Source organism: Helianthus annuus, chromosome 11, assembly GCF_002127325.2.
Source record: "Helianthus annuus cultivar XRQ/B chromosome 11, HanXRQr2.0-SUNRISE, whole genome shotgun sequence".
Taxonomy (NCBI): Eukaryota; Viridiplantae; Streptophyta; class Magnoliopsida; order Asterales; family Asteraceae; genus Helianthus; species Helianthus annuus.
This window is the reverse complement of record NC_035443.2, coordinates 3802084-3824996: the sequence shown is the minus strand read 5'-3', so window position 1 is coordinate 3824996 and position 22913 is coordinate 3802084. Positions and strand designations below refer to the sequence as shown.

General features: G+C 39.5%; 1 protein-coding gene across 1 annotated transcript; it reads left to right on the top strand.

Annotated features, from left to right (window-relative positions):
- Positions 1-29: 29 nt before the first annotated feature.
- LOC110889192 (peroxidase 64) lies at positions 30-1523 on the top strand. The gene is made up of 4 exons (XM_022136698.2): positions 30-251; positions 349-537; positions 631-793; positions 1129-1523. Exons 1-4 carry the CDS (start codon positions 30-32, stop codon positions 1521-1523), a joined length of 969 nt encoding a protein of 322 aa, XP_021992390.1.
- Positions 1524-22913: the final 21390 nt, after the last annotated feature.

The window sequence follows — 22913 nt, the reverse complement described above, 5'->3', positions numbered from 1 at the left end:
CTTTTTCATCAACATTCAAACATCACCCAATGGCTGCCAAGAACACCAACATGCTTTCCCTTATTTTCAGTTTCATTATCTTAGGATTAGCCCATCTTAACTTGGTTAATACACTAAGTGCTAATTACTATGATCAAACATGCCCCAATGCTGAATCAACCATTACAAGTGTTGTCAAGAAAGCTATGTTGAATGATCCAACAGTTCCTGCTGCACTTCTAAGAATGCATTTCCATGATTGCTTCATCAGGGTGATTCTTCTTCTTCTTCTTCTTCCACTTACAAGTCATATGCAAAACAATAAATCATTTTGATTAATTGTTGATTACTAAACTTAAAACTTTGTAGGGGTGTGATGGTTCGGTGTTGTTGAACTCAACTGGGAAGAACAAAGCTGAGAAAGATGGACCTCCAAACATATCATTGCACGCATTCTATGTTATTGATAATGCCAAGAAAGCGGTAGAGGCTTTATGTCCTAAAACTGTATCTTGTGCAGATATCTTGGCATTAGCAGCAAGGGATGCAGTCACTTTGGTTAGTAAAGCATCTTTTTTAATACCTAAAAGTTTACAAATTTTACAGTTTGATTTTAATTTTGTTTCGAGTTTAAACTTGATTTGAATATAGTCTGGAGGGCCAACATGGGATGTGCCAAAAGGAAGAAAGGATGGAAGAGTTTCGAAAGCTACCGAAACACGACAATTACCTGCTCCAACATTCAATCTTTCCCAATTGCAACAAAGTTTTGCACAAAGAGGTCTTTCCATGGATGATTTAGTTGCACTATCAGGTAATTAATTGACCAAATATTACCTAAAATTTCCAGATAACCGGAACTGTTTATTTTAACGAGTTGATTTACCTAGAATGTCCAGATATCCGGGTTCTTAGTGACTCCATTTTAAACAAGACAAAACTTTTTGCTCTTTATAATATTTATCTTAACTATAGCTAAAAGATATAGTTTTAAAGATTACTCTTATCCTTCAAGAATATATTTTACAAACATATAGTAACTGATTTGTTACACGTTTTATAAATGTGTCACCCAAAATGTTATTTTTCTTGTAGTAATTTTTTTGAAGCAAACGAAATAAAGATTATTATTTGCTGACCAATGTGTAGGAGGACATACACTTGGGTTCGCTCATTGCTCATCCTTTCAGAACAGGATACACAACTTTAGTTCAAAGCAAAGTGTCGACCCAACTCTGGAATCATCATTTGCAGCCAGTTTAAAGAGTGTATGCCCTGCAAAAAACACAGCGAAAAATGCGGGTGCAAATCTTGATGCGACTCCAACAACTTTTGACAATAGATATTATAAGTTACTTCTCCAAGGCAAGAGTATATTCTCTTCTGATCAGTCGTTGATCAATTCGGCAAAGACGAAAGCATTGGTCTCAAAGTTTGCTAGCTCACAACAAGAGTTCCAGAAAGCATTTGTGAAATCCATGATTAAGATGAGCAGCATCAGTGGTGGGCAAGAGGTAAGGCACGACTGTAGAGTGGTAAACTAAACCAAACTGGTGGAAAAGGAAGGTGGCTGGCGTAATACGTTCTTGGTTTAAATTAAATTTGTTTATCATTTATGTTGATTCAGTTAGATTCCATTGGAGTTTGATGAGTCTGTTGGCCCGAACTGGATCTTGATCTCTAAATGAGCGTGATAAACTTTGAATAACAATAACTTGTAATAATCGAATGAACGTAATGTATACAAATCTATTGCGAGTGTGTTACAAATGAATCTACATGTCCCTATTTATAGTTTTCTACGGGTACGAGTGAATGGTTGCGTCTCTTCGTGAAAGGACACGTCTCTTGGATGTATGGTTGTGATTGAATCATGAAGAGGTGCGATGAATCTTGTCCACTCGATCCAACAGTCGCGTCTGTCCCTTTGTTGCCTTGTACCGGTTCGGTATTGATGTGTGTGTGTAGACACACCTTTTCGAATATGATGGTAGTTACCATCTTACATGTTGACAACCTTGGTCCTTCAACTTTTGTAACCGCTACTTAATACTTATTCTAACTATCTAACTATGTACGTGATGTTAAGAGATTAATCGGTTTCATTCACCCCCTTAATCTCGAACATCCATGAGTTGCTTCAAATCTTGAATTCCGAGCAGTTCCCTCATTGTAGCAAACTTGATCCTTGCTAGTGCTTTTGTTAGTATATCTGCCCGTTGTAGTTCTCCACTTATGTGTTCCACAGTGATATCTTCGTTTTCCACACATTCTCTTATGAAGTGATAGCGTGTGTCAATGTGCTTGCTTCTTCCGTGAAAGACTGGATTTCTCATGAGTGCTATTGCTGAAACGTTATCTACTCTGAGTGTTATCTTTTCTTCCTTCCAGCCTGTGATTTCACTTAACAATCTTTTAAGCCATAGTGCTTGACATGCTGCTGCAGTGGCTGCCATGAATTCTGATTCGCATGATGATAGTGCCACTGTCTGTTGCTTCTGTGTACACCAGGTTATAGGTGATTCTCCAAAGTAGAATACCAGACCAGTTGTTCCTTTTCTTGTCTGTATTAACTCCAAAACTACTGTCACTATAACCTGTGATCTTACATCCTCCTTGTCTTTTGTAGATGATTCCATACTCTTTAGTTCCTTTGATGTAACGTAGTATTTGCTTTACTGCTTTCAGGTGTTGTTCCTTTGGTTCTTGCATGAATCTACTAAGTAGACTGACTGGGTAACATAGATCTGGTCTTGTATGCAATAAGTACCTGAGAGAACCTATCAGGCTTCTGTAATGTGTTGCATCTACTAGATCTCCTTCTTCAGTCTTTGTTAATTGAGTTCCTGGAGTCATGGGTGTCTTCGTGTCGTTGCAGGATAACATATCGGCGTCTTTGAGTATCTTGTTGATATATCCTGTCTGCTTGATGCCTATCTCACCCCCTGTTTGAATTACTTCTATTCCCAGATAGTATGCTAGCAATCCTAGATCGCTCATATCAAATTTGTTCTTCATCTGAGATTTGAAGATGTCTATCTCCTTCTTTGATGTTCCAGTGACTATCAAGTCATCAACGTAGACTCCAACTATTAGTGTAGAAGCTTCACTTGTTCTTGTATAGATTGCGTTTTCTAAAGTGCACTTCTTGAAGTTAAGTGACTTTAGGGTTTGATCTAACTTCGTATTCCAAGCTCTTGGTGCTTGTCTCAATCCATACAGTGCTTTTGATAATCTGTAAACCTTTCCTTTATTTCCTGGCTTTATAAATCCTTCTAGTTGTGATACATAGACTTCCTCCTTGAGGTCTCTGTATAAGAATGCAGATTTCACATCTAGATGATGTACCTCCCAACCTTGATATGCTGCTAAAGCCAACATTAGTCGTACTGTTTCCATACGTGCTACTGGTGCAAAGACTTCGTCAAAGTCTATTCCGTGTTGCTGAACATATCCTTTTGCAACTAGCCTTGCTTTGTGTCTGACAATGTTTCCGTTTGCATCTTTCTTTGTCTTGAATACTCACTTTAAACCTATTGCCTTGTGATCTCTTGGCAATTCCGTCAAATTCCAAGTGTTATTCTTGTTTATTGAGTCTAACTCAGCCTTCATTGCTTCAATCCATTTTTTGTCACTAGATGCTTCCTTGTAATTCCTTGGTTCTTCTTCAGCGAGTAATAATTCATGTGGATCTAATTGAATCTCTTCTGTTTCTTCATATAGGTCTTCGAGGCTTTTTAGTCTTACTGGAGTGTTGCTAATACTTTCTGTTGTACTTTCAGAGGTGGATGGACTTCCACTTGATAAACTGCTTGAAGTTCCTGCTGAGTTCTGATTGTATGAATATGCTGGCGGGGTTACATAGGAGTCTTGTTCTTCTGTCTGATCTACTCCTGAATCGTCATGTTGTGGCCCGCTACTGCCTGGACTACTTGGCTCATTTTCTTCTAATTCTGGTGGTATGTCATCATCTTGAATGACAAAGTTTGTCCATTCGGGATTCCCTGAATCTACCGTTTCCATATAACTATTCCAGTTCCATGGTTGACCTTCCATGAACTTTACATCTCTACTTGTAGGTCCCTTGTCGGAGGATGACGAACCTCAAACCTTGTTATACTAACCCACTAGCGAGTGCGGAATCCAAGCTAGCAAGCAAACCGGGATGAGACAAGTATGAAGCACAACACACAAGGTTCACCGATTAACACCAATGTATTAATACGTATGAAGGTTTCGGTTACAAGCACAATGTTTACAAATCTAACTTGCAAACTCTCAAAGTGTGTGTGTGTGTTTTCGGACAGAATGCTCTCAAGCTCTCTCTTTCTGTCTGTCTCTCTAAGTGTCTTTTTTTAAAACACAACACACTGCATGGGTATTTATACCCAGCCCATGATGTCTGGTCCGAAGGATCCGATAGATGGTCCGAAGGTCATCTATCGATCACAAAGCATTCGAAGGATCAGCAGGGACCTCGAAAGATCACCTTTCGAGATCTATCATTCGAAACATATCTTTCGATGAGATCGAAGGATCCACATTATCCTTCGATCTCTTATCCTTCGACACAGAACATCTTTCAACATTTTACAAACTGTTGTTCAAGTCAAACCGGAGGATGGTTGACTTGGTCAACTTACAACACTAATCAGGACATCGTTTACATCGTGACCGAATACAGACAAAGTACAGACACAAGTGCACCAACAAACTCCCCCTTGGCTGTAGCTTTGTCTTTATCTTCTATAGTTGTAGACTCGTCTCGAACTTCGATGGTCTTTGGTCTTCGAGTTCTGAAAACTCTGATGTCCTTTCAAGTCTTCAAAGTCGGAGGATCTTCAAAGTCTTCACGTATTGAAAGCAGAGAGTGTATCAACAAACTACCCGTATCATGTAGGAAGTGTGTTGACAAACTCCCCCTTGGCATAAGCTCCCCCTTGAGTTATGCTCGTGAATGACTTGATCTTTATGAAGTGAGATCCTTGTGGTGTTGATGATGGCCAGCGGCAACTCGATCATCTTCATCTTTTGAGCGCCTTCTCGTCGTGTCTTCATTCCAAAGCTTGTCATCGACCATGTTCTCCTAGCCTTTAGAATCTGCACATGCAAGAAATCTAAACGCGTAATAAGAACAACTGCTTGGAATATAGTTAGTATAAACAAATGACACACGGATGACCATGTCACAATCAAACACCGTCTGACAGTTTGAAAGTTTAATAAATTTGTCAATTTTAGTCTTTAACTTTCAAAACATGCAAATTTCGACCGTTTATGAAGATTTAGTCAATTCGGTTTTCGTTCAGATTTCAGGTAACGAAGACTCGAGCTCCAACATCGTACGATCGAAAATAAAGTAGAAAGAAAATCTTTTTGGCTTTTATAAAGTTTATATTAAAACACGCCTAAAATCTTTTTGGTATTTTTGAAATTAAAAGACAACAATTTAAAATCCTTTGAGTGTTATCAAACGACATCACCGCTAATGTCGTGCTGATATGCACCAAACGACGAAACTGTTTAAAAGAAGACAATAAAAGTTAAGCAGTAAATAAATATATACAAACATTCTTTTTGCGAGTTTCGAGGGTAAGAGAATCATATCAGTGTACGGTCATGCCAAAACACTCTTGTTGTTCAGTTAGTTAACATTAAGATAAGCATCCTATAACAATTATCGGTATTGTTGTCCACTTAAGCTCAACTTATCAGATGTAATCATGGCGAGGGGATACGTTAAGGTATGATTTATACTTACCGACCGGTGTTCATCCACATCACGACACATTCCCGTATCAAGGTATGCACGAGAGTTCATCTTACCGGTGAGTATACCGATTATCATCTGTTTGACCGTATAAATTGTGAGATACTCACTTATTTTGATTTGAAAACAAGTCCTATGTGATATAATCACTTATTGATGAGGAACTTGATTTTCATATGCATGAGGGCACATGTGCAAGTCCGTGAACAGGTCAGTACTTCCGTACAGCAGAGAGACGAACTTGACACCCGGATAAATGTGATATTTTATCACTTATTTGATTTGGACATGTGATTGTTTATCACTTATTGAGGTCGAATGCAGTTTGTAAAATGTACACGTATGTATAGTATCATGGAAGATCTAGACTTGCGTCCCCGTTATTTTTCGGTAAAAGATACAACCATGATACTCAGATGATAAACAGCATAAAGACCGAATATCTCAGAACCTCGGCAATCTATCAAACGAAATTTTGGTACTAAGACCATATGCCAATGAATGGTTCCCACCTGGTCTTCAGTCGATTTAAGATTTATATCACCCTGCACACTTTAAAATGATTGTGAGCCTACCGATACATCTTATATAGAGCTGCTTATCGTTTTTCATTTAAGGTTTAAAGAGGTTTGGATAGACCACTGATGTACTATCATTTTCTCTTTTGCTCGCCAGAAACTCATTTTTGTTTTTCCATTGTTTTTGTGTTTTTGAAATTTTTCGATGTTTTTGGATTTTCCGATTTTTGGATTTACTCCCCCTAAAATCAATAAACTAAGAGAAATTTAAAACACAAAGGTATTTACAAAAATGATTTTCCGATGTTGGTTTTACTCTTGCTTGACCTTAATGCCGTTTACCAATAATAAAAAGTCAAATCTTGATTTGTCAAATGCTTTGGTAAATAAGTCGGCACGTTGGTCATCGGTGTGGACCTTAACAACATCGATTAGCCTTTTCTCAAAGCAATCACGTATGAAGTGATATTTGATTTCGATGTGTTTGGTCTTTGAGTGCTGCACAGGATTTCTAGTGATATCTAAAGCAGCAGAATTATCAACGTAAATAGGAGTAGTTAGGAATTCAAAACCGTAGTCCCGCATTTGTTGTTGGATCCAAAGAACTTGGGAGCAACAACTTGAGGCAGCAATGTATTCAGCTTCGCATGTTGATGTAGCGACACACGTCTGCTTCTTGCACTGCCATGTGACTAGGCGATTTCCTAAAAACTGACATCCAGCCGTTGTGGATTTACCGTCGATTTTGCATCCGCCAAAATCAGAATCACTGAAAGCTACCAATTCAAAGTTATTATCCCTAGGGTACCACAGACCGGTGTCAGGGTACGCCTTCAAATAACGAAAAATCCTTTTGACAGCTGCAAGATGTGAGGCCTTCGGGTTAACTTGATGTCTGGCAAGCAGGCACGTTGGGTACATTATGTCTGGCCTTGATGCTGTGAGGTACATAAGAGATCCGATCATTGCGCGATAGTTTGAGGGGCTAACAGCTTCACCCTTCAAGTGAGGAGTAATTCCGTGATTGGTTGGCAATGGGGTACCAATGGGCGTTGCATCAGACATCTGGAACCGGCTCAAGATGTCACCAACATATTTAGTCTGATGGATGAATATCCCAGACTCTGTTTGTTGTACTTGTAGGCCCAAGAAGAAGGTCATTTCTCCCATAGCACTCATCTCGAATTTATCCCGCATGATGTGTCACACCCTGGCTTTGCGGAAGCGTGGTTAATTGGTGTGACTTCTTAATACCATAGCTTAATCATAACAAAGCTATATGAATTAAAAATATGCAAGATCATCCATTAAAAGTAAAATAGTAAAACATTGTCTTAACGGGTTAACACCCAACAACCATAACTTGTCTAAACATTACAAATGCAAACTTAACATAAACATGATTCAAGGACTGTGATTTGTCCAGGAAAGAGTCACAAGCCTCGAACCCTGGATGACCTCGGGCCTAATGCAGCAGAAAACAAGCCATACCGCGCCAGATCGTTAGTTTCCTGAAATACATGTAAGTTGAAAAATCAACAATAATGTTGAGCGAGTTCATGCGAAAATGAGTAAATAAACCTTTATCTTTATCAAAAACCTGGTATGTAGCAAATAAGGAAAAAGAGATCACCAATGGTTTGCAAGGCCATTGATATGTGTAAATGCAAGTAGGAAGGCTCAAACCTAGCAAATTTATGCGTCGGGAACAAAGTCATCCCAAGGTCCGTTATGCTGGACCTGGGACTGGGCTCGCTACACCCAAATAGATCTACCGCTCCTGCCCCTCGGTCCTACCCTGAGGATTAATGACCTCAAGTGTACGCCTACCCATTCACATGATCTAAAAGTAACCCTCCTTACGCTAACCATACCATGTGTAAAGTAATCATAATCATTGTAACATGTATTTCACCCCCGCAGTTTATAAAACTGAAAACAGTTAAGAGAAAAGGGGGACATGAACTCACAGTGAGTGCGTCACAATACCAAGTAATCCAAATATCCAACTGCTGCGCAACGACCTACATGTGCTAATTCTATTAGACGGATGGCCGTGCTTTAGCTTTATAGTTTAATTTTTCGGGAAACGGTTAGACAACCGTTCCGTGTATATACTTGGTAGAAAATCTCCTTCCCAAGGATGGGGGAATTAATACATGCGTGTTTATAATATTAAGTCTCACTTAATATATTTTATTTCTCATTCCAAAATATAATTATTTTTCTCAAAAATAATATATTTTCTCTTCATATAATACTTTCCAAAATAATACGTTGACAATACATGCGTTTATGAATATTTCCGAATAAAGCGTAAGTTACGTTTTGGCGATTAAGTGGTAATGGTAATTACCGTTGTAACTTACATGTTTGTCGTGAAGGCGTTGGTATTATTTTGGGTTCGACAAAGTTAGTAAATATTATTTCTTTTTTTTACTCGAAAAATAATATTTATACATTTTCACAAAATAATCATAAACAGTGTTGTGAAAAATATATTTATCGAATAAATATTTATCACGTTTATTTTTGTGAAAATCCCACCTCCGATTATTTAATAAATAAAGTCATGGCGAAATATAGTTTGAAAACATCTCAAAATAGTTTAACACTTGTAAATAATCCTAAGTGTTATATTTTTAGAAAATTTCGCCAGAGTTTCCCCTGTAACTGGAGGTGGCCACGCTTTCAAGCGTATCATTTTCTTTAACAAAATCATTTCAACAATTCTTCAAATCAACCAAATCATTTTCCGATACTTCAAACTAGTTTCAACACATTAAACTCGTAGACTAGTATGTAAAATCACAATATTACATGAACTTGTAGTTTTTCTAAAACTATTATGTAGATCTCGTTATATTTAGTGGATCTATGTATAAAATAGTTTAGTCTCGCAAAAACCCCGTTTTTGGAACAAATCACTCTTTACAACTTCCGACAATTTTTATAAAAATTGTTATTTTGTCGGATCTTTCGTTTCACAAGTGTTTTTACACTTGTAGTTTATAGAAATCGTCTTTTATTAACATGTTATCCACTTTTGTAAAACATGATTTTCTCGACACCCGGTCCTACGAATATACCACTTGTACATACGTAGATCGGCTCGTTTTAAATACTATTTTTCATGTTAAAACACTTTTACACAAGTTCATGTTTCCCGTGTGGTGGAGTTTCACCTTTTAACCCTTGTACAGCTAGAAACAAGTGTATGTCAAGATTCGGGATCTTAACAAAGTCGGGTTAAACGATGATAAGAGCCACCACATCATAGATCGGGCTTTAACAATCAACATATTCAAATACTACGACATTTACACGCGTTATATGCTTTTAACCAACGTTTTTCATGTTTTAGTAGACTTTAAAGATTCGAATGATGGGTTACCGACTTTTAACCGTCAAAAATCCTTTTAACCACTTTAGATATGATTAAAAACGAGTTTTAAACAATATACCTCTAGCTCAAGGCTAGGGAAGAATCTAGTCGAAAACGGCGTGGATAAAAGCAAATGCACGAGGTCCTTTAGCTTCCGTTTGCTCCAAGCTTCGTTGTACGTGATCCCCGACACTAGAGTGCACTTGGAATGGCAAGACTTGAACCGAAAAATGGATGGATGGTTGTGGCTATGTTCGGCCGAGAGGGAGAGCACAAGAGGGAGAGAGAGTGTTGATCTTGAGTGTGTGTTTGTGTGTGTGAGAGTGTGTGTTTAAATAGAGAAAATTGTCGTTATCGTCCAACGGTCTTTAAGTCTAGATATCCGCATTATCAAATAAAATAATTAAAGTATGTACTCCCTTGGTCCCACCATTTGGCCGATCCCATTAGGGTGTAATGGCATCCGGTTCGTTTTCGATTGTTCAGTTACAGTTTAGTTTGGTTAAAGTCGGTTACTTTAGGGATTAACCCCGTTAGTTGTTTAATGTGTTAAAAAGCGGGTGTTAGGGTAATCAGGGACCCTAACTGGCTCAGAAAGATACCAATAACAATCCTGGCAATATTTTTATGTTCCGGGTATAGTCCGGTTGTTCGGTTGGATAGTAATCCGTTAAAGTGCTTAAGATATCCTTTAAGCGTCGTAAGTAATATTTTTAGCGACACAATTTATTCTGCAAGGTGTCAGGAATAATTCCTCATATTTTGGCACTTTATTAATTAGCTAGAAGCTAGTGTGTTGATAAAAGTGCTATGTTCCGTGCTTAAAGTATGTTTTAGGCACATCCAATCTCTGTATCTTATTCCTAGAGACGCAATTATACAACCCTTGTATCTCTACACACACTATGGGTGTAGTAAAATAATTCTGGCTCATTCAGGCCTTTAGAGGCAGTGTTTGCCTGATGCTGGCTATATCAGCATGTTCAATAGGTTATCCGTTCAAATGCTACTGTGCTTTTGTGCATCATGTTTGTCACTAAAGTTCGGTAATTAAGTAATGTAGTGACGGAAATCAAAGTATGATGCAGATATGTACATGTATCAAGAATTCAAGTAGCAGTTTATCAGGAATCTTAGTCAAGCACAGTAATTAGGCAACAATTAATAGTTAATTAAGTCGTACGGATACCTGGTTTTGTGAGGGTTGTCACATGATGCGCTCGAATTCCCTACACAAGACATCATTAGTAGAACCAAAAATAATATCATCAACGTATACCTGTACCAGAAGAAGATCTCCATCTTGTTCTTTGATGAAAAGAGTACAGTCGATAAGACCTCTACGAAAACCGTTCTCCAGCAGATAGTGAGATAAGGTTGCATACCAAGCTCGCGGTGCTTGATGAAGACCATAAAGAGCTTTGTTGAGCAACCAAACCCGATCGGGATGGATAGGATCTTCAAAACCTGGAGGCTGTTCGACGTATACCTCTTCTTCAACCACACCATGTAAGAATGCACTTTTCACGTCCATCTGATAAACCTTGAATCCTTTGAAGGACGCATAGGCTAGAAAGATTCGAATTGCTTCGAGACGTGCAACAGGTGCATAGACTTCGTTGTAGTCGATTCCTTCAATCTGACGAAAACCTTGAACGGCTAAACGTGCTTTGTTTCGGATAACAACTCCGCGGTCATCCTTTTTGCATTTGAAAACCCAACGGGTACCAATCTTCTTGTATCCAGCAGGTTTATCTACTAGTTTCCAGACACCCAGCTTCTGGAATTGTTGCAGTTCTTCCTGCAGTGCTTCAACCCAAGCATTATCCTTCAAGGCTTCTTTCCACGTTCTTGGTTCTTCCTGTGAGACATAACACGCGAAGGACCAATCGTTTTGTTGCCCAGATTCTCGAATAGCTGCATACAAGCCTGCATTGTTGTTGCTTCGCAACATGTTTCTTGTTTGAACGCCACTTTGCACATTTCCAATGATGTTTTGTTGAGGATGGGTATTATGAATCCTTGTTTCTGGATTATCTGGAACTGGAACATTTATACCCAGGTTGTTGAGATTAAGATCAACAACCAATTCAAGGCCCGGAATTGACGAAGAGGATGATGCAGTAGCCTCAGCTGTTCTATGGGCATCCACTGGAGGAGTACCCTCTGAAGTACCATGAACTGCTGTTGTTGGGGCTTCTTGATCTGCATCTACAAATTCATCATCCTCTGAAGATTCGTTCAATTCGTTTGCATCATGAAAATCCTCATTATTGAGAGTATTATTGTTCACCGAAGAAGATGGTTCTTGATTAACAAGAATTGGACGAACCACCGGTGAAACTGTTGCATTGTCACTCTCGAAAAACATCCTAGCCGCAGCATTTTCTTCAACGGCTTCAACATTGATCGAATTGAAAAAGTCATCGTACTCAAACATCCAAGGTTGACCCGGATTTTTGACTGGCAAAGTGTGCCTTTGTACTCTGACCTCAGACCATTCCTCGACCCTTTTAGTCTCTAGATTCCAGACTCGTAAGTTAGGGGTGGCATACCCAAGAAAGTATCCATCAATTGCTTTTGCCCCAAACTTTCCATTAGGATCGATGATTGTGCATGGAGCTCCAAACGGTTCTAGATAAGACAAATCTGGTTTCCGTTTTTGAAGAAGCTCAAAGCAGGTCTTGTTGTGCCTTTTGACTGTAAGGACTCTGTTCAATGTATAACATGCAGAGGCCACAGCTTCAGTCCAGAATGGAATGGGTAGCTGCGACTCTACCAACATTGTCCTAGCAGTCTCGATCAATGTGCGGTTCTTACGTTCAGCGACACCATTCTGTTGAGGAGTATAAGCTGCACTAAACTCATGAAGAATACCTTTTGAAGTGCAGAACTCCGCCATGGAATGATTTTTAAATTCAGTACCATTGTCGCTACGTATCCGCCTAACCTTTAACTTATACAAATTCTCAATCTGAATGATCAAGTTTTTGATGATGCCAAAGGTTTCACTCTTGTGTGCCATGAACGCAACCCAAGAAAATCTTGAATAATCATCAGTAATCACGAGGCAGTATTGATCACCCCGAATACTCTTGTGCTTGACAGGACCGAACAAATCCATGTGCAAACGTTCAAGAGGAACTGCCACCGTGTTGATCTTCTTTGTAGGGTGCTTCTTCTTTGTTTGCTTTCCTTTCTGGCACGAAACACAGACGTCTTGAAGATGGAAATTTTTGAGGGGAACTCCATTCACCAATTCATTTGAAACCAAATGATTCATTTTGCGTAAGTGAATGTGACCCATTCGTCTGTGCCAAGAGATAGTGTCTTTTTCTGTGGCTTTTGAAACGAAACAAGTTGCTCGTGCAGACGTAGTAATAGCTTGGCTCATGTCAAGGACGTACAAATCATTTATCCTTGGAGCTGACAAGAGAATCCATTCTTTTGGAATTTTGAAGCCCGGCTTCAGCACATAACATCCATTAGCATCAAAGTGTACTGAGAACTGCTTGTCACAGATTTGAGAAACACTAAGAAGATTGTGATCAAGTTGTTGCACAAAGTTGATCTTGTCAAAGCTGACAATCCCGTTGGATATCATTCCTTCACCCGTTATATATCCACCTTTATCTCCAGCAAAAGCAACATAACCTCCTCTAATAGATTTAACGTCGTAGAGAAGCTTCATGTCGCCTGTCATGTGCCTGGATGCCCCACTATCAACAATCCAATGACTACTGATAGTTCCTCCTGAAGCACCCTGCACATGAACTCAAATGAATTAGTTGGAGATGGGGACCCAAGCCATTGTGGTCTTGGGTCTTCCATTTTCATCAATGACAATAACTTCTTGTCTTTGATGGTTGGTGAATTGTGATGGTCCCCCTGATTCAGTAACCGATTTAGGTTTCCAGGTCTGTTTTGTTTTACCAGTGTCTTTCTTTAAAATTTTAACTTCTTGATTGTTTGAAGTTTTAGAATTGTCTGGTTTTACAGCAACAGATTGTTTTTGAACCACATCGATTTTAATTGCTTTTTCAATCTTCTTGACCTGTTGGCGTTTCTGTTTCTTCTCCCTTTCTTTTGCAAGGCGGGGATCTTGTTTTATAGAAACAGATCGCTTATGGTCATTGTGGTCACGGGGAACATCAACCTTTTCTTTTTGCTTATGAAGATATGGACAATTTCGAATGATATGTCCAATTGTTCCACACTCAAAACATGATCTTCGTTCTACAAACCCCGAAGTATCATGTGATCGCTTAGCCGATGATGTTGAACTTTGTGAACCCGAGGTACTAGGCTGTGAACTGTTTTGTTCATTTCTTTTCAAAACAGTAGCTTTCTTGACAAAATCTAAGTTAGATTTATTTTCAAACGTTTCAATTTTGTCCGTTCCCGTTGATTTCACAAAGTTTACATTCTTGTTTTTCTTCTGATTCGGCTTCTTTTGAGTTTGAGCCGGTGATTTTCCTTTGGGCTTGGTGTGATTTTGCTGTTTTGGCACCGTTGGTAATTTCTTGTTTCCAAATTGTTTTCGAATTTCAGCCTTTGGAATAGGAGGACACTGTGTAACTGTAACACGTGGTCCTGTCTTTCCCAAAAACTTACTTGTCGAATTTTCAAAGACTTTACAGATTAAGGATTGATTAACATTCTTAATGGGAAAATCTTTGTCTGAGTAAATTTTATCATCACCAACTAGAGTGTACAGCAAATTCACACTCTCCGGCTCTTCTGCAGATTTGGACTCAGTTGCAACAGTCTTAGCGGGTTCTGCAGGGGGATCACATAGAATGTGATTCTCGAGAGGTATGTCCTCATTTTTGGTTACCGCATCAGACTTTGCTGGGACAGTATCATCAGATTCATCATCAGAAGAATCAGCATCCTCAATCACAACTGGAGGATCTTGATTCTGTTCGGCACTTACAAATGTATCTGCTGACACATCTGAATCTGAGGATACTTCCTTTTGGTATCCGAGTCCTGCGGCAAACTCCTTAACATCTAGAGGCACAGAAGGTTCAAATAACACTCTGTCCTCCTCATCTGGCATGGCATCATAATTGTGTCTCACAGGAGGTGGACATTTCTTATATCCCAAGCACGTCATGTCCCTTTTCTCCTTTTGGACATCAATGATGTGATCCAACACATAGCTAGAACTCAAATAGCTATCCAGCTTGAGTTGGATTGCCTCACTTTCCGTTTTTACACAGACCATTTCTTTTTGCATTGTCTCAAGACGAGAGATATACAAATTAATGTCCGTTTGTTTTCTGGAAACCATTTTAGTCAATTCAGTTTTATCTTTCTTTAATGTCTCAATCATTGACTTAAATTCTTTTTCATGGTTTTCGTAAAACATGTTAGCTTCTGTGCATTTGGAAAGGTCCACAGTCAATTTCTGATTGTGGAGGAAAGTCACATCATACTTTTCTTGCAAAGCGTCATGCTTACTTTGCAAGTCACTCAAATTCTCATTCACAGTAGTATGTTTGTCTTGCAAGTCAAACAAACTAGCTTGTAAAGCATCATGTTTGTCTTGCAACTCAGACATACTTTTCTCCATATCAGCACATCTAGCATGCAACCTAGTACATTCATCACAATTAACAGCAGTGGGTTCATCGACACATACCTGACTTGATGAACCGTCGACATTAGCCATAAAGGCTGAATGGAGAGAAGACGAAGTATAAGCAGCTTGATCCACCAGAATAGATCTTCTTTGAGTTTCTGCTGCAGCTTCCTCCAAAAGTTCATCAAAGTCAGCATCATCCGAAACATTAGATGTCTCACCCACATGATCATCACCAGAATTGGATGATTCTTCATCGACACTCCTGCTGTACCCAGAAGAGTCTTCATCTTCAGACGATTCACCACCACTGGCAGAAGATTCTCCACCACTGGTGTGAACTGGCTCCTTCACAACCTGAGCAAAACATGCTGTTCCATCGGGAGCATCACCACCCAACTGGATTGACCAGTCACAACCTTCATCCACCTGAACCGCAAGTGCCCGGTTGGTTTGGTTGTTGACAGGCACCAATGTACGCTCATTGTTTCTGTTCTGCTGGTTGCCTTGGTTTCTGAAGGGGTTTTGATTCCCGTGTTGAGCTGGCTTTGTGCACTCCCTTTTAAAGTGACCCCGTTCACCACAGTTGAAGCACTTAACAGCTTGTTTATCGAACCCATACTTGGTGTCTCTCTTGCTTTCCAAGCTGGTTCTTCCAGTACTTTCCATCCAATCCTTTGCTCTTCTCACAGCACTCGCAAAGGCCCACTTGATATCCATCAAGTCCATCTCTTCTTTATCAATCTGCCTGTAATCTTCTTGTGTCAGATTAATGTTGCCAATCTGACCTTCTATTAACCCACAGTACGCGCTCACTACAGTGTTAAGCAGCTCCATGTGTTCCTTAGCTACTTCTACACTGATTTTAGAGAAGCTTGACGTGTCGAGCTGTACGGTACCCGGCTTTGATTGTTGACCAGCAGATGATGTTCCTCCATAACATGCACGTTGTGTTTGAGCAGGAGGAGGAGGAGGAGGTGGCTGTATTGGATTTCCATACATGTCTGTGGTAGGAGGTGGCTTTACAGGAACTTGCACCGGATTGCCATACATATCCGTGCTAGTGACAAACGCCGTTTGCAAAGGAGCATGTGGACCTGTTCTTGCAGACGAAGTATTGGAAGTTCCACAATACATTTCAGGATTTTGTGGCAATGGAACTCTCTTCGCCTTTAATGTTTCCTCCTGATCCTTGTTTTCCAAAAGCTGCACGAAGTCGTTGATATTTGTAGTTTTCAACACTCCGTTATACTTCAGGATTTCCAAGAAACTGCTCCATTGGGGAGGCAAAGCATCGGCAAACTTTTTCACCACTTCAGCTTGAGTCGTTGTCACACCAAAATTATTCAACTCAGTAAGCAAATGATAAAACCGACTTGTCATGTCTCCCAAAGACTCTTTATCTAGACACGTGAAACAGTCGAATTCTTTCTTGAGCAGATCATGACGCAATTGACGTGTTGCTTCATTTCCTACTCCCCTGGTTTTCAAACCGTCCCACAACTTCTTCGTAGTCTTGAAGCTGACAAACTGATGATAGATATCTTTGCTTAACGCCTGAGTGAGAATGGCGTAGGCTTTCTTCTCCAGATCATATATTTTCTTTTGATCTTCTGGAAGATCGGCAAAACTAGCAGTTGTTGAAGCGGCGACTTCGATAGCTTGATCAAAATCTGTGGTGAAACGTATCCACAGCTCTGTATTTTGACCCAGAACATATGTACGGAATCTATCAGCCCAACCCGGATACTCGTTTAAATGCATCAGCTTTGGAGGTCGATTCAAACTTCCTGTTTCGCTTTCGCTCAGTAAGATACTTTGGATACTCGGAGTTTGATTCGATACCAATGCCCATTGATTTCCCTGAGAAGATGTCGACACCGGAGACTCGGCCCATGAAGGCGATAGACTTGTAGACGTGTATTTTCCACTGTCTGGCGCCGGTGTGCCCCACCATGAGGGAGTGACACCAGAACTGGTATATTTTCCACTGTCTGGGGCAGGATTCCACCAACTCGGATTCATGATTGATAAGCAAAATAAATGCTAAGTGAATATTCCGAAAGATCACACACAGCCGAAGGATCCTGTTCGAAAGATCTGAAATCACAGAAACTTGTTAACAATAAACAGACCACAATCGAAAGATCAAATCTTGTTCGAAGGATCAACAGTGCTCGAAATATCACTGTTGAATCTCGAACAATGATTTCGAAAGATTCAAGAACTCGAAGGATTCACACTTTGAAAGATCCTTATCTTTCGAGTTAAATCCTTATCTTTCGGACACCTGTCTTTCGAATAGATTCCTTGATCGAAAGATATGTTTCAGACTTCGAAGGATGGGTCGAAGGATGACAATCTTTCGAGCCTTCCTTGATCGAAAGATGGTCTTTCGATGTCGAAAGATATCTTTCGAGAGATTCTGACACACTGACGCTGATGTGACAGGTTGGTGAAAAGGTGATGGGTTGGTAAGTCAACTTTCGGCAAGACGGTATGTGCAGGCCTAACTTTCCCACCAACTTTGAAAAGGTTGCCCAAAAAGGATAACCTTATCCTAAAACCAGTCACCGGAACTTTAACCGGAATTTTCGCCGGAAAACACAAAGACACTTAAAAAACAAGTTTTCAAGTTACCCAACCCAACCTTGAACACTCCCGAAGGTTTAGAAACCGTTTTTCAGTTTAAAATTGCAAGAAAATCACCAAAAACGGGTGCAAAACCAAATGTCCAAACACACCAAGAACTTGAATAAAACCCGGTTTTAAACAAGGTAAAGAGCCAAGCTCTGATACCACTTGTAGGTCCCTTGTCGGAGGATGACGAACCTCAAACCTTGTTATACTAACCCACTAGCGAGTGCGTAATCTAAGCTAGCAAGCAAACCGGGATGAGACAAGTATGAAGCACAACACACAAGGTTCACCGATTAACACCAATGTATTAATACGTATGAAGGTTTCGGTTACAAGCACAATGTTTACAAATCTAACTTGCAAACTCTCAAAGTGTGTGTGTGTGTTTTCGGACAGAATGCTCTCAAGCTCTCTCTTTCTGTCTGTCTCTCTAAGTGTCTTTTTTTAAAACACAACACACTGCATGGGTATTTATACCCAGCCCATGATGTCTGGTCCGAAGGATCCGATAGATGGTCCGAAGGATCATCTATCAATCACAAAGCATTCGAAGGATCAGCAGGGACCTCGAAAGATCACCTTTCGAGATCTATCATTCGAAACATATCTTTCGATGAGATCGAAGGATCCACATTATCCTTCGATCTCTTATCCTTCGACACAGAACATCTTTCAACATTTTACAAACTGTTGTTCAAGTCAAACCGGAGGATGGTTGACTTGGTCAACTTACAACACTAATCAGGACATCGTTTACATCGTGACCGAATACAGACAAAGTACAGACACAAGTGCACCAACACTACTGACACATATCTTGTTCTTTGCTGGATCATATAATCTGTACGCTTTTGATCCTTCTTCTATTCCAAGGTAAACCATAGGTGCACTTCTATCATCTAACTTCTTTTGTTGAAGTGGTAGTACCTTAGCGTAAGCAGTGCAGCCAAAAACCTTCAAGTGTTCTAAATTTGGCTTCCTTCCTTTTAGTGCTTCATATGGTGTCTTGTTTACCAGGGCTTTTGTCGGAACCCTGTTTAGTACGTATATCGCGTGTCGTATTGCTTCACCCCAAAAGTTCTGTGGCATGTTCATTGCCTTTAGCATACTGCGAGTAGTGGATAACATCGTCCTGTTTCGCCTTTCTACTACTCCATTTTGCTGTGGGGAATATGGTGCTGTAAGTTGTCTTGCTATGCCGTTGGTTTTGCAATACTTGTTGAATTCAGCCGATGTGAATTCACCTCCTCTATCCGTCCTTAGCATCTTTAACTTGGTATGCGCTTCCTTTTCCACCTTTTCTTTGAATTCTTTAAATGTTTCGAATGCTTGATCCTTGGAAGTTAGTAAATATGCCCACATGTAGTGAGTACAGTCGTCTACAAGTAAGAATATATACTTCTTCCCAGCATGTGTTGGTGGAGTTATAGGACCACACAAGTCTCCATAGACTAAGTCCAGAGGTTTTAAAGATCTGAACTTCGCCTGATTTGGAAATGGTGTCCTACTATGCTTTCCTAATAAGCATGCGTCACAGACTTGACTGGCATGACTTATTTGGGGAACTCCATGTACCAAGTTCTTACGAGTCATTTCCTTAATAGCGTCGAAGTGTAAATGGCCTAACCTAGCGTGCCATAACCATGCTATGTCTTCGGTCTTTGATAGTAAGCAGATTGGTTTTCCCGTCTTCAGTTTGACTTTGTACAGCCTGTTCCTCATTCTCTTGACCCGCATTAGTAGCTTTCTATTTCGATCTCGGATAGTAAGTAGATCTCCGTCCATAACCACTTTGCAACCGATTTCTGTAAGTTGTCCGAGGCTCAATATATTGGTTTTCAGACTTGGAATGTAGTAGACATGTGAAACAATCTTTTGTTCTTGGTTCAGACATTCCAGTAGTATTGAACCTTTGCCTTTAATTTCTACGTGTGACCCATCACCAAACCGTACTTGTCCTGTCACCGTTTCATCTAACTCCTTGAAGTGACTTCGCACTCCTGTCATGTGGTTGCTGGCCCCGTTGTCTAAGTACCATAGATTTTCATTTTCTGAGGCGTAACTTGTTGGTTTTATACGTTCCTCGTTTAGCAGAGCCCTTTCTTGAAAATTTTCTTCTTGTATTGCCATTAGCAATACGGGTGCTTCGTCTTCCTCGACGAGGTTTGAATGTTCTTGCACTTCGTCTTTCTCAGAACAGTCCTTCTTGTAGTGTCCAAACTTTTGACACTTAAAACATTGGATCTTACTTAGGTCGGTTCTCGCAAACTTCCTCCAATTTCTAGAACTTCCATTTCTAGGTCTAGATGTAGATCCTTCGTTTCTGGGACTTTGCCTATTTCCGTTGTTACGCCAATTTCCACGCGTCTGGTTAAATCTACCACGACCGCGGTTTCCAGATTGCCTTCCTCTGGTGTTATCATTATGTGTGAACATAAGCCTATCTTGGCTTTCTCCTTGATTTCCTTTCTTTAACTTGAGTCGTTCTTCATACGTCTTTAGTCTTCCGACCGCTTCTTCTAGCGTCATGGTTTCTAGATCGGAGTATTGTTCCATAGAGGCAACGATTTGAGTAAACTTATCCGGTACGCCATTTAGGAGTTTGCGTACTAGAGTCGGTTGACTCAGTGTCGTTCCTACTTCAGTTGCCCGGGTAACGATACTCTTAATCTTTGCGGTAAACGAATCAATAGTGTCGTCATCCTTCATTTGCAACAATTCAAACTCTGACAATAGCGTGTGCATACGCGCCTTTTGTACCCGATCAACGCCAACGTGTCTAATCTTTAGATTATCCCAAATCTCCTTTGCAGTTTTACAACTTGCAACTTGCAATACAACGTCTTCTGGTATTGCTTGAAACAGATATGCAATGGCAGACTTGTCTTTCTTAGTGTCTACCGTTGCATTTTCTGCCGGTTCAATCGTTTCCCACAAACCATTCGCTTCAAGAATCGTCTTGATACGAATAGCCCAAACCGTATAGTTTGTTGGTTTCAGAATCGGACACTGAAACTGGGAAAGAGAATTTCCATCTTTGTGTATTGTTATCGGACTTTGCCCGGTTGATCCTGACATATTTTCCTGCCGAATAATCTTCACTTCTAATAAACTTTCTTTTGTTTTTCAATATATCTCAACAACCCCGATTACCCGAATCGTGTAATAATCAAACAATCAAAATCAAACTAATTCGCACTAAAACCCCGGAATCAAAACAAACCCTAGATTCCTAACCGTTCGGTTCGACCGACTTCCCTAGAACCGAAAATAAAATTCTGAAATTGAACTTTGCGAATTTAAACGAGAATGAAACCTGATCGCGAATTCCCTGCGATGCCTTGCGATTCCCACGCTTAGAGCCTGATGCTCTGATACCAATTTGTTGGCCCGAACTGGATCTTGATCTCTAAATGAGCGTGATAAACTTTGAATAACAATAACTTGTAATAATCGAATGAACGTAATGTATACAAATCTATTGCGAGTGTGTTACAAATGAATCTACATGTCCCTATTTATAGTTTTCTACGGGTACGAGTGAATGGTTGCGTCTCTTCGTGAAAGGACACGTCTCTTGGATGTATGGTTGTGATTGAATCATGAAGAGGTGCGATGAATCTTGTCCACTCGATCCAACAGTCGCGTCTGTCCCTTTGTTTCCTTGTACCGGTTCGGTATTGATGTGTGTGTGTAGACACACCTTTTCGAATATGATGGTAGTTACCATCTTACATGTTGACAACCTTGGTCCTTCAACTTTTGTAACCGCTACTTAATACTTATTCTAACTATCTAACTATGTACGTGATGTTAAGAGATTAATCGGTTTCAGAGTCATTATCCAAAAGTTTAGTAATGTTTTGTACTGTATTTGGGTAATAATAATGGTTATTGTCTAAAGAATATTCCACAAGCTTTCCTTTTCGACTTAGATATAAAGCTAAATTATGAAGTTATATCATTATGCACATATTAAGTTTGTTCTTACCACATTTAGGAGGTGAAACATGTTGTCTTGTATTTGTGAAAATTTCTAAAGCCTAAACCAATGAAATTGTTGATTGAGCAGGAACAAGCAAGAGATTATTGGAGAATAAAAATTATAAACTTTTGTACATCATAAATATATAGATGTGACCATAAAGAGTATAGACACATCAACCACAGTATTAGTAAAGAGGTATAGAGAATAATTGTTTTCTACACTTAGTTTTATTTTTCTACCAAAACCTCCATATTTTTCACATGTGTTATATTCTCTTTGTTATTTTCGTAACAACTAATACGCTAGAAGTGGTGGTTCCAAAAATAACTAGGTACGCTATGCATGCCCGTGTTTGCAACAGGTGGAAGTGGATGTCCTTTGACATACATTGCAATCTACCTCTTTCGTTTGCAAATTCCTTGAGTAGCATAGAGTCATGACGATACATAATAAGAAATTAATAAGTTTTCCTAACTTTTGGATTGGTTGTGAGACTTATTCCAAGGAATAGTTTCCCATGTTTGTAAGGTTCCACCTGTGCACACAATTCAAAGTTCTTTTGTTATTGTTCTTCGAAATCAAGGTAGAGAACTAAGACCAAACCCAATGCAATGTATTTGAGGTGCATTTGTGACATGGATGATGAGTTGGAGAAGAGAGTAGAGTAGAGAGAGGGTAGAAATGTTCTTGGTTAAGTGCATGTATTTGTAGACAGAGAATGAATGAAGTTTATGAGTAGTGAGGTCTTTAATGAAGAAAGAGAAATAGAAAAGAGATGATGTGGCAACACTTTTTGCAAAAATTTTGATTATGCATTGGAGATGGTCTAATAGCAGCTTCTTCTTCAAAACCAAGATTAATTTTATCTAAAAATGTAATGTAATGCAATGCAAAATTTCATTAATTCATAACATGGCCCATTATTTTTTTGAGGGATAAAGGATTATTATTTTAGCCAAAATTTTAGCCGTTTGTAAAATCTAATAAGCATGCTCAAAGAACACAACACTAAGATTTCAATATTTTTTTATAAAATGCAATGCAAT